The 18,684-nt window shown below is 36.7% G+C and overlaps 2 protein-coding genes across 7 annotated transcripts in view; one reads left to right on the plus strand and one right to left on the minus strand.

The window, feature by feature from the left end:
- LOC124178199 (dipeptidyl peptidase 4) overlaps positions 1 to 6,291 on the minus strand; it is a 19,153-nt gene extending 12,862 nt beyond the window's left edge. For 2 of the 4 annotated variants that reach the window (XM_046561431.1, XM_046561430.1), the window contains exons 1-2: positions 5,530 to 5,665; positions 800 to 961 (exon numbers count right to left, since the gene is read on the minus strand). In XM_046561431.1, coding sequence (XP_046417387.1) covers positions 800 to 843 — 44 coding nt within the window. In that variant the 5' untranslated portion in view covers positions 844 to 961; positions 5,530 to 5,665. Of the gene's footprint in view, positions 1 to 799; positions 962 to 2,907; positions 4,049 to 5,529; positions 5,666 to 5,951 lie in introns of those variants that run through there. The other 2 variants (XM_046561432.1, XM_046561434.1) reach the window with 2 other exon arrangements.
- Positions 5,652 to 18,684, plus strand: part of LOC124178195 (NFX1-type zinc finger-containing protein 1-like) — a 21,375-nt gene continuing 8,342 nt past the window's right edge. For 2 of the 3 annotated variants that reach the window (XM_046561423.1, XM_046561425.1), the window contains exons 1-17: positions 5,652 to 5,784; positions 8,800 to 8,908; positions 10,026 to 10,124; positions 10,210 to 12,490; positions 12,807 to 13,086; positions 13,340 to 13,842; positions 13,923 to 14,240; positions 14,325 to 14,627; positions 14,731 to 14,889; positions 14,997 to 15,254; positions 15,342 to 15,567; positions 15,767 to 15,923; positions 16,150 to 16,261; positions 16,448 to 16,668; positions 16,775 to 17,049; positions 17,665 to 17,957; positions 18,255 to 18,668. In XM_046561423.1, the coding sequence (XP_046417379.1) occupies positions 5,652 to 5,784; positions 8,800 to 8,908; positions 10,026 to 10,124; positions 10,210 to 12,490; positions 12,807 to 13,086; positions 13,340 to 13,842; positions 13,923 to 14,240; positions 14,325 to 14,627; positions 14,731 to 14,889; positions 14,997 to 15,254; positions 15,342 to 15,567; positions 15,767 to 15,923; positions 16,150 to 16,261; positions 16,448 to 16,668; positions 16,775 to 17,049; positions 17,665 to 17,957; positions 18,255 to 18,668 (6,141 nt within the window). Of the gene's footprint in view, positions 5,785 to 8,191; positions 8,405 to 8,799; positions 8,909 to 10,025; positions 10,125 to 10,209; positions 12,491 to 12,806; positions 13,087 to 13,339; positions 13,843 to 13,922; positions 14,241 to 14,324; positions 14,628 to 14,730; positions 14,890 to 14,996; positions 15,255 to 15,341; positions 15,568 to 15,766; positions 15,924 to 16,149; positions 16,262 to 16,447; positions 16,669 to 16,774; positions 17,050 to 17,664; positions 17,958 to 18,254; positions 18,669 to 18,684 lie in introns of those variants that run through there. The other variant, XM_046561426.1, reaches the window with a different exon arrangement.

Genomic DNA, 18,684 nt, shown 5'->3' on the forward strand with positions numbered 1-18,684 from the left:
CAACGATAAATTGACGTTAAGGCCTTATTTAATTAAACAAGTACAGTAAACCGAACAAACTGATTTTGCGTTGTAATTACCAAAAAAAGGATCGACAATAGCGCAAAATGGTTTAGCGTACCTCGTTTTTCGTAATTCCAATAATATTCAAACAGTTTTTTTAACGATACCTGTTTTACTCAATTTTTCTACTTATTATAACAAATCAATTTTTTCTCAGTGTACATACTCTCGCTCCTTGGTGAATATCAGTTAAATAGCCGGGAGAAGGTTTGACACGAAAGGTCCTTGTACCTTTACACGCGGTACATTGCGTTGTTTCATAACGATACATATGAATTCTAATCGCATTTCACAGCAGCGGTAAAGAAAACAAAGAAAAAATAGCAACTAAGAAGGTAAACCCGTCGTCGCGTGGCATTGATAAATTAAGATGAAATGTACCAGATTCAACTGAAATGGGATCGAGCAAAGTTGTTCGAATCGATTAGGCGGGATGAAACACTTTCAGCTCCACAGATCATGACTTGGCGATACCAGGGGCAACCGTTCATCAATCAACGCACTCCCGTCGTTCTAGACTGCTAATGCGAAATGCGAGTAAACGGAGTCTGAAATACATTTACGTATTCGAACAAAAAATAAACTTCGACCAGAAAGGTAAGAGCGGCGGCTCAGAATTTTACTTCCACTCGGCGTCCATTTCCACATTCCGCATCTTGTCGTTTGACGAACAGAATTTCTACGACGTACGATGATTCTTTTGGTTACGGTAATGAGCAATATTTTCGCAACTCACCTCTGCCAGGCGAAGATGGGATCCGCGAACTCTTGGCCCCTCATCGGGAGGTGTGAGCAGTGCAACTGAAGTAACAATCAGAGCAAGAACCGCAATGATAACGAGCAGAGCGATTAAGATACCCCTCCAGTTCCTCTGATTCGGATTGGTCGAAACGAGCTCCTAGATTGAACAGATCGTCAATGCATTTTTCGACTAATTCCATATCGCTCGTTATAAAAACACAGTGCGTATAAGTTGTATTTGCGATGCTCTTTTGTTGGATCCTCCATTAAAGCAGGGATTACGTTACGCGCAGGTATAAGAACTGAGAACAAGTCGGTTCAAGACGACTCGAAGTTGTCAAATGTCACCGATAGTGAATAGTGAAAGACAGTGAATATTTTATGCAGATTCAGAAATATGCATCCTCCAACTCGAATACTACGTATATTCTCCAAAGTAAATCATTCAATCAACCGACAGGATAGATGGACGCCAGACGTCTGTTCGAGTTCAGAGTCTACTGAAATTTCGAAGCGAAGATTCACGAGCCGTGCTCGAGGCTGTTTGAAAGCGATTAATTAACCCGCGGCTAAATCCGAATGAGAACCCCGATAATTACTCAGGGAGGAATTAAAATACGCCACCTCCTTTGACTTGGATTATCCAGGACGAACACCTCGGCTGAGCAATTCATCAGCAACAGTATACATGTATTTATGTATGTGTATATTGCTCTGGGACTGACTTACATTTATTACCTTTCATCGCATGCAACACATTCCTTCCATACTTCTTTTTACTTCCTTTTCTTTTTTTTTGTCATTTCTTTTTGTTATTCTAGTATACCTGCCGTGCTTCATCACCGGAGCTACTTAATGTGCATTGATACAATAAAATAATGCGAAAGACGTTAATGTCGCAGAAGTTGAATGTTATACGGGAAACATGCAAGACTTTGAATAATTTATAGCATTTGGAGCGTGCATATTTTTTAACTAAATGGTCTCTGAACACGTATTGTGGAAATTATTTTCAATATTTTCGAGACCTCTTCGCAGTGGAAGCAAAGTGAGACGTCTCGTTGGGAACTTTTACGTGCTGTTCTCGTTTTTGACGGCATTTTTGAATCTCAGGTCAAAAACCTCCGCGTTCGCAGTGCAGATATTTGGAGAATGGAATTGTAATCGACTTCATTAGCGCAATTGGTGAGAAGAAGAAAAAAATTTTGCGTAACGAAATCCGAAGAAACCTTTATGATTCGCACTAGAGTAGTTTTAGACGTGCCGAATCAATATTTGTTAAACGCGATCTATCGATCATCATGAAAAAAGTACCGTACATGAACAACTGGTTCGATAGTAATTTTCTCAGAGACAAATCCAATACAGTATTTAGATCAAATTTTATGAATAAAATTTGTTTCGTACCACTGGAATGTTTGAATTAATTCTAGATCGGCGCGTTCCGAACCAGCGAAACGGCACCAAAGCGAGTTGTAATTAAATTCGTATTCAACTAAATCAGTCTAACCTGCAGGACGGTACGTTTACTCTGGCTAACGATAACGACAAACAATAATACGATCCGTGGAGCAAAGTTTACTCGGGAGTTTACCTCTTAACTCTGCTTGCAAAAAACGGTCGCGAAATTAGATTTCTTGAAATCGATAGGCAGTATATATAAACTGTACAACAAAATTTCTAAGTCGAGCAGAAAATTCCGGTTACTTTTTTATTAGCGTTGCCGCAACCGTAGGTTCCTTCCTTTGGAAATAAATAACGAATTCGTTTAAAAAAATCATCGTCATTGATAAGACACTGTCTGACTTTGAAGCTGAACTCATGTACATTGTATCTTGAAATATATCCTGAACGCACCTATAGCATCGAGAACAGTTTCTCATTTATTTACCCAGACGTGGGATTATAAAGCAATTTTCAAAGACCAAACGATATAAAAGATTGCGAAAACTTTACTACCAGCTGAATACGAGTCAACTGGAGTTTGTAAAAAACTGAGTCAAGAGAGCAATATATCACGAAGATGTTCAAGGCAAGTTAAGATTGAAAAAGAAGGCAGGAAGTAAATAAACAATATATATATATATATATATATATACGTACGTATAACTCAACAGCGAATTGAGCAGCATGATCGGCAAGTTTGAAATTTGTCTCGTCAGACAAGTTCTTTGGACTGAGGCGAAAATTTTTCCGGATGATATTGACGAGAGATAGAAAAGAAAAGGGGGAAAAAAGTAAACTTCGGCAATATGAGTTGCGAAGAGAAACGAGAAGGGAGAGAAGGCGAAGTGAAATTTCAAGAAAAAGAAAAAGACCGTGAAGACACAGTGCTGGTACTTGACATTATTACCTCCTTTTCAACCCCCTTACCTAGGATACTTACGCGACTTAAAGGAAGGCTAAGGCAACATCTAATCTTGGTTCAACCACCAGCAACCCTCTCGCATGTAAATATACACGCACTTACGTAGTAAAAGGCAAGAGCCTCACCTCCCAGCAACCGACTTAAACTCCGGTGGTAGTCAGCTGCTGGTTGAATCGATAGTTGCTCGGTACGCCTAGCAAAAAGCATGCAGGTCAAACGCTCAACACTTATCGACATAAAAAGGTGCACGTGATTCGCCCTGTTTCCCACGTACATGTAAAACGATATCCTTGCAATATTTATTGATACAAATGTACCGCGTGCATTTATAGCCTTCGCAACTCTGAAATACAGACGAAACTGATTCACCCGCAGCACTTTTGTGACACTATCTTTTACGTGGTGGTGAAAAGGCTGAATACATCGACCGCGTATAAAAACGCGGGACTTTCAGGGCTGCGGGGTTTGCTGCTGAAGACTCTTCTCGCTGATAGTTAGGACGGCACTAATGAAGACATTAAAAATAGCTCGGGATAACCGTTTTAAAGAATATGTTCTGGAAATAAAAACAACGTTGACGCGAGAGAACCTCGTTCCTTAGTGATTCGCTCCATTCTATTATACGTCTACCGCTGATATTTTCCCACGAAATTAGCATCGCCGATTGTCAAATAAATTGATCAAAACTTTGAAAAATAACACTATAAGTGACAGCGTGAATAACCTAACTGCCCATATTTTGAAAAATGAGCGAACTAAGCTGAGGTAACGAAGTGTAAACTGTGTCTGGTTCGCATCCGCGGTTTCCCATGAAAGCGGCATTAATTAACAATGTACACAGCGTTCTATTCAACTGTACGGTTGATATTGACAGTGACTGATATTATTTATTCCAAATAAACAGCAAATATGCCAGTATGATAGTAATAATAAAATACTGGGTGCTAAGAAGAGAATATCAACATCATATCAAATTATACATTAATATTTAATGCGAATGTGATTGAAATAACGAATCGATCATATACTTTCGTGACGAACGAGACCAGACACGAATTGAAAACACAGCAATAAACTTGTGCTATTTAATATCACGTGCCGTCGTGTACAGGTGCGTTCAGCCCCCGAGTTCCGCAGCATTTTCCCGTTTTCCATTATCTAAATCAAATATGAAGAGAGGTCGACCTTGTCGCAGGGCTCCTGAATTCAACGCGCGTGGAACTATAACGCTTACGACTTGACACTCTTCGACCTATATTCGTGAGTGTAACGACTTGTGAATAGAAACGCCGTATATCACGGTAATATTTCCTAAGACATCGAGGAGTGTGAATCTAGCAAAAATGTAGCTGCGGACTTCTTTCGGAAGAAAATGTTATAACGATTCGGAATGTTTATCTTGGGCTCGATCGGCGCGCTTTCTCTGTCAGAGTTGTCTTAATTAGTTTTACGGCGTCCGACTTGCGAATGTGATAGGTATCTTCACCGAAATGGTGTATAATACACAAGCAAATTCTACGAAGTTCTGGAAATGTGGTCTTGACAATTGACTTGATCAATCGCTTCTATTCCTTTCTCAGCAATAAGTTTCATTTCGCCGTTAATTAGAATTCGACGGAGTAAAAGCAGACTTTCGTGACAATAAAACAGGGTAATTTAAAAGTTGTCTTTTTTTTCAAGAGAAGTCAGGTTTTTCGAGCAACAATGAACGTTACATTTAAATGGGAGATCATCGATATTTATAGGTATAATTTCATCCCTGCACGAACGTGTGGAAACATCTCAAAAGTAACGTTATCATGTTTGCTCCAAACTTCTAATAATTAATCACCTACTAACTATGCTTGCAAAAAATCAACCAGCATGTAGAATTGAATGCGCAAATATGACCATTGCAATCGTGTGTACTACTTCTGGAGCAATTCGAGATAAGCTGTTGATGAAACATATTAAAGCGTGTAATTGAATTTTTATACTCACAGGCAAAACATTAATTCATGCATTTATAACGAATCGACATGCAATGCTAATCTATTCATCTACGGACCGGGACCAGTCGAGAAATTGATTGTACCCAAGTTTACGAGTTAGGAAATATCAGACGAGCCTGTACGAATGCAAAGTAAAACAGGAATGTATAATTTTCATTGTAATTTTTGATTTATCTATTTTTTTCTATACGTAAAAGTGTAGTTGAGCTGTATATATGTATGTTATAATTTCTATTCGAGACATGAAACGTGCTGTAACATAGACATAAAATTGAACTAACGTTAGGAATGGTGATAGTGTATCGTTGTGAATTGAATAATGTCTGTAGAAATGAGTTTGTTTAACACGGATTTGAAAATTATTACCTCGTCGTCGTAATTATTATCTGGGTCTGCCATTAGCGAGACAAGTGTGGCTCAATTTCTGTTAGAATATCCGATTAATAATATCAATTGCACCGCGAGCTTCGGTGGTGGTTAAAGTTTACATGGGGACCGAACCACCCACGGAGTACGAGGAGCCTTGGCTACTGGGCAACCGAGTCCGTAGTGATGCTGCGAGAGCGGAGGCTGCGCGTTTCCAGAGATGCGCGCTCCCATCTCGAAAATCTCATGGTACAGGTAGGATATCTGCACCCACGAGACGTGAGGGACACGAATAATAACAATAAGTGATGACGAAGACGACGACTATGACAACGATGCGAAAAATCTAATGTTATATAGGAGCAACAATGCGGTCACAACAGCAACAACAATTGACAAAAAGCTTTACGGTGATGCAGTACCAGTTTAGAAATAATTAGGGTGCACGGAAGGTGTTGACAGTTGAGCGACCGTGATCACCGCAAGAGCGGCGATTAGTCAGTTGTTAAATAAACAGATGGATAAACGAAGTGTGATCAGTTGCACGGATGTTATTTTTCACTGCACGATTATTGATGAAAAATAGTTTATAGACAGTCTCGGATCCGTACGTTGCTTCCGTTACTTCGACCCGAGAACGAATGGAACAACGCGCTCCGTCTCTCACTTTTACGCTTGATGTCAGCTGGATGTGTATTAGAGTTTTCTGTGGCTTTGTGTTAGTCAGAATACTCCGAGCGGATTCGATGTATGTAGAAGTAACCGCGTAATTGTCACTCCGCATCCTGCGTCTGCGCGTGGAATTCAATATTTGTACGTCGAACCCTCGACGCCGCTGGACGATAATCAAGTCGAGTTGGACCACCGTGTGCATCGCGTAAAAATCGATTTACTCTCGTTTACGAGTTCAAAATCATTAATTCAAGAAAATTTTATACAGCCCATTGCGATTCGACGATGAAGTTAATCATGTCGAAGTAACAAAATGTCCGATGAAAAATCATTATTTCACAACTCGAGGATAACTTTGAGGGAGTTGAAATCGAAAAACATGAGTTTCTCAATGCTGCATTTTACGTTTTACTGTATTTTAGACAATCCTAAAGTTGCGGAATATCAGGTTTTCCGAAAAACGTATCGTTATTATATGTGTAAACGTTACGAACTTGAGCCTCACACCGTATTTACAATTACAAACTTCTGTAAAGATCATTGTTTGAACGAGAACAGATCTTTAACAAGTACTAGCCCATTTGTTGTAAATTAAACCGCATACACTATCAGCTCTGATTCATTGTTGTCTCATACTAATAGAATAACAGACATGCTTGAAACCAAAAATCGTCGTCTTTTGCGCAAAGACTAACCAACCGATGGTACGTATCTCTTTGCTACGTATTTGATAATACAGTGTTCAACACGTTCAATCGGTTAAAGACGGTTAAAGTAGGCCTTGAGATTGAGAAAGTTAAAGCGAGCGCGCTACGTGCAGGTTCTTTCAAGAACTCTCGGTATATTATCTAACAATATGGTCTTCAGTCAACGCCGTTGAACGCTAGTGTAGCTAGTTGCGTTCTTTAAGCACGCTACTGATGTGCAAGACAAACCCATTGGGTGCTTGCCATAGGGATGGTAAAATCGATTCCGATTCTACCCGAGAATCGATTCTGTGGTCAAAAAACTCGATTCTTTAGATTCGATTCCCGGTTATCAGAATCGATCTAGAATCGATTCTTAGCGATCGATTCTATAATTTATTTTAAAACCGGAGTAATGACACTATAGCATCAATATTGAATGAAAAAATACTAGTCTTATTAATGTTTTCAAATGTTACTTTTTTAATAAAATATAATATTTTATAAATTTACATTTTATTGTACCTTTAACCTTATTTTACAAGTTTTATTTAAAAAAAAAAAAAATTTATTAAATTTTAATTAAAAAAAAGAAAAATCTTACTCAGAATCGATTCTTTAAAAGAATCGATTCTTGAAATTGATTAATCGATTCTGAGAATCGAAATCTCGGAAAAAAGAATCGGAATCGAGAATCGATTCTTCAGCTCATGTTTCCATCCCTAGCTTGCCATTTACTGACTCAAGTCGACTCGTGTCACTATTTCTGGTGTATTCCTTTGCTTAGATTGGCCGGTTACACCAGAAATAGCGACACGCGGCGAGTCGATTTGAGTCAAGTAAATGGAAGCACTCATTCTAAATTACCAATCAAAACCATGTCTGTCAAAATATTATTCATACTACTTATACGGTTCGTCGATAGTTAATAACCGTCATTTGGTCATTTTTAACAAGATGATTGATTTATATCGTAGTCGGAAGTCGACTTTTTCCGCAACTTTTCTCGGATTCAGCTCGGCAGCACCAGGAAGCAGCACTAAGCAACAGATCAACCATTTTAAAGTTGTTAGTCTCCATGATTTTTTCCATGATTCACTAATATATATATATATATACTCACAAAGAACTCCAGGGAAACCCCCGATACTCATAACCATAGCGATCAATATATATATATATTGATCGCTATGATTATGAGTATCGGGGGTTTCCCTGGAGTTCTTTGTATAATATATATATATATTGATCGCTATGATTATGAGTATCGGGGGTTTCCCTGGAGTTCTTTGTGAGTTTACTCATTACAAAGCAACCGTATTGTAACGCACAACGTCGCAAATCGTGGTCAAGAGCAGTAGGCTCGTTTTTTTGTCACATTAAGAGTTGTAAGATTTTGACGCGAAAATCGAAGTATCTGAGGACGACATTCGTCAACGAATGATCGATTCATTGATTTCTTTAATTTACACAACGTTTATACCGGCACTCGTGCAGCAAAATGCGTAGATCAAATGGTATGTAAAGTACATTACGTAACGCCACTGTAAAAACTAAAGAAAAGCGCTATTATATATCTCAAAATATTGAAGTCCACGAATCTCAAAAGTGAAAAAGGACCATTCTATACGCAATTCTAAACACAAAAACTCTAACACATTTTCATTCGACATAGAAATAATTAACGTATAGTCAGAATTGAGTATAGAATGAGGTTGTTGAGCCCTTTTTTGCGTTTGAGATACGTGGACTGTGATAGGGTAATTATATGATATACTATTCACATTGATCTATATAATTATTCCTTTCTATAACTTGAATTCACATTTCTAATTATATGATCGTGTGAAAATTTAATATTAGACAGTTGATCACATGTCTCATTCTGATACATGTATTAATTGCTATGCAGATCATGACAACTGGAGAAGTCGAAATGGATCCTCTGAAGAAAAATCTAATGGTGATACAGAGGGTGGTTTTCAACGGCACTTTCACAGTAGATTGAAAGGCACAAAACCGTAAGTCCGATTTATGTTAATTCGGCAGTCGCAAAATTTTTGGAATAAATTAAATTTTTATGACTGACTTCTAGTCTTATAAATTATGTTTGGTAGGTTAAAAAAGTAAAAACTATGAACAGGCAGGGGTTTTTCATAAATGAGTGACTTATATCGAATGTTACGTGAATCTGACCAGTAATGTAGGTATTTCAGAGTACAAAAATTCACGGTGATACAATAAGTTTCCCTGTGTGCTGTTATGCTGAGAACGTAGTCTGTAGCTTTATTTTTGATAATAGGTATTTGCATCGTAGAACCAAAGTATACGAATATATTTGCAAAAACAAAACACTTTTGGGCACTTTTTCTACACTCAATCGATCGACGCAAAGTTTGCTCTCGTAATGCAGTGAACTTTCAGATCTTGTTTCTAATAGGCAAATGAAGCTGTAAAACAAAATGCATCGAAAAAAGAACTTGTATGAGTGAATATCCATTTTTTGACCATGCTGACTGGGATAATTGGAGTATCAAGGTGGTTCTAAACTGCAACAAAAGTTTCCAAACCGGATCCAAATTTTGTGTATACGTAGTAAATGTAATGTTAAACGTGTGTACAAAATTTCGGCTTGATGGCCTTTACGGTTTTTAATTTATTTTCAATTGATGTTAACAAATTTACATGTGAGCAATGGTGCAAGTACTGCAAAGGAGATGTTTTTTGATTATAACTATTAATCGAATATCAAAACTAATGACAATTAAAACTTGTGATTTCATGATGACATTCACAGTGGTTTATGGATGCGCTGTAAACACGGAAACGTCACTTGCGCCACTCGTAGCATGCTATTCATGTAGCAGAGCTTGTCAGTGCCAATTTGTTTACTCAGGGCACTCTTGGATATGCCACTTCTAAATCACAATGCTGGTCATGATATGTCTATCTTTATTAATATTATTTATATTTCACAGTTTAACATACTATTTCACAGTTTAACATGCATAAATACTCGTCCAATAAAGTTTTTGTGATATTAAGTATTTTTTCTTCGATTTTACTATGACCAGAATTGTTCATTTAAAGCTATCTTAATACACAGACGCTACAACAATTCGTTCCCACATTTTGCAGAACCCCTCAGTATGAAGTATACAATAGAAGTTCTAATCATGGGTACCCCAATAGAAGTGCATATAATATACAAGAAACCAATAGCTTCACACGTTCTAGGTATGTACATAAAAACATTTTTCATATTCATATTTTCAGTTTCGCCGTTGCATAAGACTATCTTAAATGTAATATAATATTTTAGATATCACCGACAACACTCCTCGTACAAACCTAGTGGCAATATTTTTACTTGGGATACCAGAATTGGAGCCACATGTAGTGCAGAATACTTTAATTTTACGCACCTGGAACAATTAGACAAAATGACTAGTGATCGAGTCGTAGCTACGTTAATGAAACAAAGAACAGAATTTGAACAATTCTTGAACAGTACATTTACACCAGACGCCTTAGTAATGACTGTGCGGGTCCTCAAAAATCTTTGCAAAGGTAACTTCACAGAGAATATGAGCGGCATACTAAGTCGTGCCTGTTCTGAAACGTTTCTAAAAAGCTTAGAGACGTATCTGATGTCATTGCCTTTCGAAAGTGAATCGGCTGCTAAGAAAAGTAACAACATTTATTGGGAAGATAGAAATGGGTTCTGGAAGAATTTAATCGAAATATTCCAAACAATGGTTGATCTTTTGCCTAGTAAAGCTAGAGACGAACTTCCGGGGATTCTAGACAAAATGAATATTATTATCACAAGCATTGAAAACAATCAAGATTATGTAATTGATAAAAATGTCAAGACCGCTGCATTATATATGTCCAATAAGTTGCAAAGCCAATTACAAATTTTCGAAATGAAGAGCGCAATTCATGCTAAAAGGCCTGAAGAATTGGAGAAAAGTCCACCTGAAGACTTCAGGTCCTTGAGCATTATACCAACGAAAAAGGATTTGCTTGATAGTCATCCTTTCATTAGGATTAATAAAGTCAAAGAAGCTTACAATTCAGTAGAACATTATCTTGACGTGCAGTTTCGTTTACTGCGTGAAGATTTTATAGGCCCTCTTCGTGATGGCATTGACGAATACTTGAATGACTTCAACCAACGTCGGAACAAGAACCTACGCATTTACAAGAAAGTCAGATTCGTAATTCCCAATAGCGATGATTTTGGTGTTATTCGTGATGGAGTTGAAATATTTTTTGGAATCAAGAATAACATCAATTGGAGAGATTCCAAAAGGCTTATATTCGGTGGGCTGTTATGCCTGAGCAACGATAATTTCAATACCATTTTGTTCGCAACTATTTCCCACCGAGATGAGAAATATCTTGAAAAAGGTATACTTACAATCAAGCCATGCGGTGGAACAGAGATTAATTCGGAATTTTACGACAGTGATTTTGTCATGTTGGAACCAAAATTGTACTTTGAGCCATACTTTGTAGTACTAAATGCTATGCTGCATATGAATGAGAGGAATTTTCCAATGAGAAATTATCTAGTAGACGCTGATACTTCGACTTTCCGACCTCGTTACATTAACTCGACTTACTTGACCTTCGGAGAAACTATATTCAGTTACAAGGGAATCGAACTACCTGTAGCATCAAACCGAACATGGCCATCAGCTCAGGAATTAAATCTAGATGAAATGCAATACAAAGCATTCAAAAGTGCACTCACTCAAGAACTTGTACTTATCCAAGGACCACCAGGAACAGGCAAGACTTTTCTCGCTTTGCAAATAATCCGCACGATTTTGGAGAATCGTGAATACTGGCTGAAACATGGGCCAGTCATGGTTGTATGCTTGACAAATCATGCTCTGGATCAAATTCTTGATGGTATATTAAAGTACACGGACTCTATCGTCCGTGTTGGTAGCAAATCAAGTAATCCAAGATTGGAGCAATGCTCAATCAAGAACAAACGTAGCAACAGTTTTATTTTCAGCGATTCAGCAAGAAATGCGCAGTCAAATATGCATTTTGCAAAACGCGAATTGCAATACAATATACAGGAAATTAAAGAAACCTGCAATGTGATTGAGAATTTAACACAAGAGAATAGTATTGTGTCGGTATACGAACTGCAGAAATATTGTAGAGAACCAGCATTATACGAACTTGATAATCAGGACCTCTTGAAACGGCTGTTCGGATTCAGCGCTGAATTCATTGCAGAATATATCACTGTCGAGCAATTACGTGAGCATAGAGCTACCTTACGACATAAAAATTTTGAATGGAAATCTAACTTAGTCGAGCCCGTAACTAGGAAGAATTCGACGTATTCAACACATGAATTAGACATGCCTTGGCAAACTCAATTATTTTCCAAGTTATTCTTTTCACTTGATCACTGTGAATTTGTACTTCCTCTGGAATGTATAGATGAACTAATACATGAGAATTATGCACAAATGCATCTATGCACAAATGAAATGAGTATTCTGCCGTTTAATCCGACTACTGGATTGGAGTATGATATTACTGAACTACGTAAACTACGATCAAAATTACAGGTTAGTATAATTATGTATAGTCAATGGTGTAGTGTTAAAGATTCAAAAAAATATTCCAGTAGGGTTATAACATGACCTGCATCCCCGTAGATATAGATAAAAATTCAATTAAAAATATTCATATTACGTCATTTTAAAAATTCGAAACTAAAGGATAAAACTAAATGTTCCGTACAAGTTGAAACGTCGTTTTTGAAATCTCTAACATTATCAAGTTGTATTGGAATTGACTTTGATGGAACTGGAGTTTTTTATATTTTGTTTCTATTGTTAAATATTTGTACCTAATTTTATTTCTAATCTTTTTATATTTCAGCAACAATTGGCTCAACATCCATTATTAAATACAGAAAAAAACCGACGTCCTCAACATCCAAATTGGGAAGAATATTGGCGATGGATAACAATCAGTTATGAAACCGCAATGTCCACTTTAGCTGAACTTAAAAAAAGGTCTGGATACCTACTTCAGGAATTGAAAGACGCTAAAGAGTATTTTGATTTAGAAATACTACAGGAACATGAAGTCATCGGAATTACTACAACGGCTGCGGCAAGACTACACACTTCCATACGTGCTCTTCATGCACCAATAGGTAGATATAATATTTGCTCTGTGTAGAATGATACAAGTGCTCTTAATATTTTGATGCCAGTTTCTTGGCTGACGAAAACAACCTAGTACACAATGCAGAATTAACTTGGGAATAAATTATTTAAAGATTTATATTCAAGTAAATAAATTACTAAAAATATTCGTATAATTTGAAAATCATGATTTGATTCCGGAACAAAACAGACTCATATTAATTTTTATAACCATTCACAATAATTTTATTACCTATTTAGTACTGGTAGAAGAAGCAGCTGAAATTCTTGAAGCTCATGTAGTTTGCTCTCTAACTAAAAGTTGCCAACACCTCATCCTGGTTGGGGATCATAAGCAATTGCGACCAAAAGCAGCTGTTCACAAGTTAGGAACTAAATATAATTTGAACATATCGTTGTTCGAAAGAATGATCAATATACACGGAGATTATACGCAATTGACAAATCAACATCGAATGCGACCAGAAATTGCTGCATTGATATGCCCATCTATATATGACACGCTTTACAATCATGAATCCGTTTGCGCATACCCTCCAATTGAAGGTGTGAGTAAAAATTTATTTTTCCTGCATCATGAGCACAAGGAAGTTAGCTCTGATCACAATGATGACACTTGGACAAATCCGCACGAAGCCAAATTTCTGGTAGCATTTGCCAGACATCTGATATTACAAGGATATGATGTATCAGAAATTACGATAGTCTGTACCTATGCTGGTCAATTATTCGTATTGATAAAGGTGAGAATATTTCTTATGGCTCAGGCACTGTTACTGGATGAAAATGTTAGAAAACTCCATTGTGCTTTTTCTACTTTCAGGAGAGAGAGCGTTATTCAATCCTCAGAAATTTACGCATAACAACGATCGATAACTACCAGGGTGAAGAAAATAAAATAATTCTCTTATCATTAGTGCGAAACAATGAAGAAGGAAATGTCGGTTTTCTCAGAGAAGAAAACAGAGTTTGCGTAGCACTGTCGCGTGCTCGAGCGGGTCTTTACATTATGGGAAATATGCATAATCTCATAACAAATAATCATATTTGGCCCAAAATTAAAAATGTTTTGGAAAATGACAATGCGATTGGTGATTGTCTCGAATTACAATGTCAAATTCACCCTCATGAATTATTAAGCGTAAGTATTCATATCAATATGTTTCAAGTAATATAAGAATGTCAAACTACTTTTACAAATAATCAGCATAGAATTAACATACAGGTACAGAGTTCAATGGATTTTCAAAAATCTCCGGAAGGAGGCTGCTTGAGAAAATGTGATACAAAATTGTCTTGTGGACATACCTGTTTGAGCGTATGTCATGTTTTGGACCGTAAGCATGTTGCAGAACATAAGTGCCATCAACCTTGTCGTAAAGCTTGCCCAAAAGGTCATCCTTGTCCATTTACATGTTCTCAAACTTGTAAAGACTGCCTCGTATTCGAAGATCGAGAACTGAAATGTGGCCACACTGTGCCTGTCCCATGTTGGGTAGATTCAGGATCATTTTTATGTCCTGTCATGGTATGTTTGCAATAAAAGAATTACCGTCGTGTCTCAAGCTCGATGATCACTAATTTAAAGATCGCAGCTAACTCGAATTTTATAGGCTGCTCCAAATTTTCAGGTCAACGAGACTTTACCTGACTGTAATCACACGGTTGTAAAGCCGTGTCATAAATCTGTCAAAGATTACCCATGCTCATATCCCTGTGATGTTCGAGTTCCATGTGGCCACTCTTGTGAATTGAACTGCCACGTAAATGATGACCCTGATCACTTGACGGTATATTACGCTTTTTAGTAATGTCGAATGTTCAAGTTGTTTCAATGAAAATGTCATTAACATCAGGTCTTACTGAAATACATTATACAAGATATTAATTATTACAGTACATGTGTCAGAAGGAATGTACGAAAACTAATCTCAACTGTACCATGAATCATGTGTGCAAAAAGCAATGTAGCGAAGATTGCACCTTATGTGACATCAAAATGAAGAAAGAACGCTCATGCGGACATTACTTTGATTGCTTATGCAGTGAAGATGTTGAAGGAATTGTGTGTAATAAGCCATGCAAGCGTGACATGGATTGCGGTCACAAGTGTCAATTGAAATGCAGTGAAATTTGTGGAAAATGTCAAGTAATCGTGAGTAAAACATGCAAAATCGATTATATAATTGCATTCAATTCAAAAAACTTACCAAGGTGAATTACAATACTGAAAATATTGCAGGTTGAAAAAACAAGCACATGTGGACATAACATAAAATTAAAATGCTGCGAAGAGGCAACATCTTCAAAATGTAGTAATGAGTGCAAGCTTAAACTAGCCTGTGGACATCCTTGCAAAGCTAAGTGTAAAGACCCATGCACTACTGCATGTAAACTCATGGTGCGTAGAAGTGAACTCGGATTGTGTGGACACAATTTTTCAGTGCCTTGTTATTTGCAAGGAACAAGTAAGGAACTCATGAATTATAATAATGATTCAAATCATTTATAAAAATATGGAACAGTGTGGAATTTGACTCCAGTTATTTTTTGCAGACTGCACAATAAAATTCTGTTTTGAAGCTAGAAAAGTACTCAGCGATATCGCTTATAGTACAAATAGTTAAATATGAATCCTTTGACCAATAAATTTTTTGTTCCAATCAGGAAATCTGCTGGAATTATTGAAATACTGTAAAGAACCATGTATGACGGAACTGGCTTGTGGACACATCTGCAAAGGTAATTGTGGATACTGTAAACAAGGACGCATACACACACCTTGCGGCGAAATCTGTGGCAACATTCTCGTTTGTGGGCATAAGTAAGATATCTGCATGCATCAAGTGATTTTCTCTTTAGTATAGATAAGTGAAATACAAATCGTTTCAGATCTTAGATAAATTAAAACTATAATCTACCCCATTGATGTGAAACATATCAAATGTCTTAACACACAATGATTTTGATACAGTGAAAAATAAAACTATATTTGATGCAGATAAGAACAAGGAATAATGTTGTCAATATAACAAATATTAAATGTTTAGATGCGAAGTTCCTTGCAGACAAGAGTGTCCACCTTGTAAGAAAGTTTGTGAAGTTAAGTGTCGCCACAATAGATGCAATAAAAAATGTGGCGAACCATGCACACCATGCAAGGTATGATTTAAACTGACCTCACTGTGAGCAATATCATGATATTAGGTCTGTAAGATATTTTGTCTATTTGGATGTAGATAACGTACACTTATTTAGATTCAATATTTTTCGGATTTAATTATTCTTCAATATTTCTCGTTGTAGTTCGTTCATGACAAGAATTGATTATAAATTACTTTGTATTAGGAAAAATGTGGTTGGGGATGTCCTCACTCCAAATGCACCAAAAGCTGCTCCGAATTGTGTGATAGGGAGCCGTGCAATGAAGAGTGCCCAAAGCTATTAAAATGTGGCCATCCCTGTGTTGGTTTTTGCGGGGAGCCATGCCCACCATTATGCCGAATTTGTAATAAAGAAGAACTTATAGAAGAATTTTTCCTTGGCAATGAAGATGAACCAAATGCAAGGTGAATTACCATTATTTGCATCAATGGTGATATTTAACCCATTAAAATTACTGATAACTGATGAAAATGTTAATAAGTAACAAATTAAAATTTAATATTTCAACAGATTCATATTATTGGAAGATTGTGGACATTGCATAGAAAGTGAAGGGCTTTTGACATGGGTATCAGAACGCAGTGACCCAATTCAAATGAAAACCTGCCCACGCTGCAAAACGTTTATCAGTAAATGTATGCGAATAATGAATCAAATTAAAACTGATGTGGCAGATGTACAAGCAATCAAGAAAAAAATATTTGGAGATCAAACATGTTTGCTGAACCAGCAACAGCTTTTCCTCAAAGAAATTAAACGCATGCAAGAAAATCGAATTTCACAGAGTACGCACATAAACATATTATTAAATAATACCGCTATATCCATTACCTAGCAAGTCTCACATGGAAGTTCTCAATATCGAATGTATTGTGTGAATACAATAACCATCTGATTTATTTTTCATTTTGAATTCAGGCATAGTTTATTGCATCACTGCAAGGAAACACAACTACTACATCAAGCTGACAGATTCACTTTCTGATTTGAAAAGCTGAAGTTTTTATCGACAAGTTAACTTCCACTAGTGAAAAAACAGTATTGGTTTGGCAAAATTACTTGACCTCACTTGCGCTATAATCTTTCTTGATATCCTATTATACCATACATCCATATAAAGCAAAATCTTTGCCGACGCTTCAGTGACATTTATGTCAATATTGCGAAAAATAAACCATTAATTCATTAAATTTCTGTTTATTTAAAGAAGACTCAATTCAGGGCCGAAACGTATGGCGATAACTTTATTTTGCGAACCTATTAACCTCTTCTGGGTCGAATTTTTCACGCGTTCATTCCAAATATGGGACGATGGCTAGGAAGTGGTTAAATCAAATAACCCCTCAATGAACTCATTAACAATCTTTGACCATGTGGATAACAAACATTTTTAATTATAGGTTTCCCGGATCTGAACAATTTTTTAAAAATTTTGCACACAAAAGTGTTTCCTATGACAAAGAAAAAGCGCCGGCAGGTTTTGGATGTCCGAGCAACGGAAGCTACCAAGATCACACTGAACATCTTACAGCATGTAATCGAAAAACTGGAAAATATAGATCCCACCATTACGATCTATCCATGGTTAAACGATCAGGTTGTGATGTTGGTACAATCACTCTCAATTAGGGGACAGATTTCCAATCAGGAAATCAATGACATCGAAAAAGAACTTCAGAGATTACATTATATGGTAATAAATGTATTTGATCTGTATTTAGATACCAAATCTAGAAATTTTAAATACCAATTTTGAGAACTAAATTTTTCAACTGCTAAAATTTTATACTTTGTACTGATGTAATTCTTCATGTGTTCGCGATATGTAGATTAATTTTGATATGTGGTATAATATTTCATTTCTGACTGTTATATCTAAATAATCAAACTCCGTTCAATAGAAATTTCACTGTATCAAGCCACATCTTGCGTTTTAGTTTGAAGGATTTCTTTATTTGGTTTACATTTTCATTTGTTATGTATTTTACAGGCTGAAATTTGTAAGATGAATCTTCAGATCGTCTTCCAGCATAATGACACCGTGGAACATGAAATAGATTTCATAAATTTAGTAGAGAAACTGACAAGTGTTCATAAATTTACTGAAGAAAGAGAATTGGATATTAAAAACCAGATACATCTGCTCGCACCATTATTAGATATGAAAAAAGTAATCCTGATGGATAACGAGCGTAAGATGATTGTTAAAGCAATGGGCTACAAACAAGGCCATTGGTTCAAGTGTCCGAATGGACATATTTACACTATAGGAGATTGTGGAGGTGCCATGGAAGAAAGCAATTGTAACGAGTGTGGAGCTGCCATTGGCGGCGGATCACATCGTTTAAGAAGCGATAACTCATTGGCTACAGATATGGACGGAGCTACACGTCCTGCTTGGCTTGTATGGCCCGTATTCA

This window comes from Neodiprion fabricii, chromosome 3, assembly GCF_021155785.1.
Source record: "Neodiprion fabricii isolate iyNeoFabr1 chromosome 3, iyNeoFabr1.1, whole genome shotgun sequence".
In the NCBI taxonomy this organism is placed as follows: domain Eukaryota; kingdom Metazoa; phylum Arthropoda; class Insecta; order Hymenoptera; family Diprionidae; genus Neodiprion; species Neodiprion fabricii.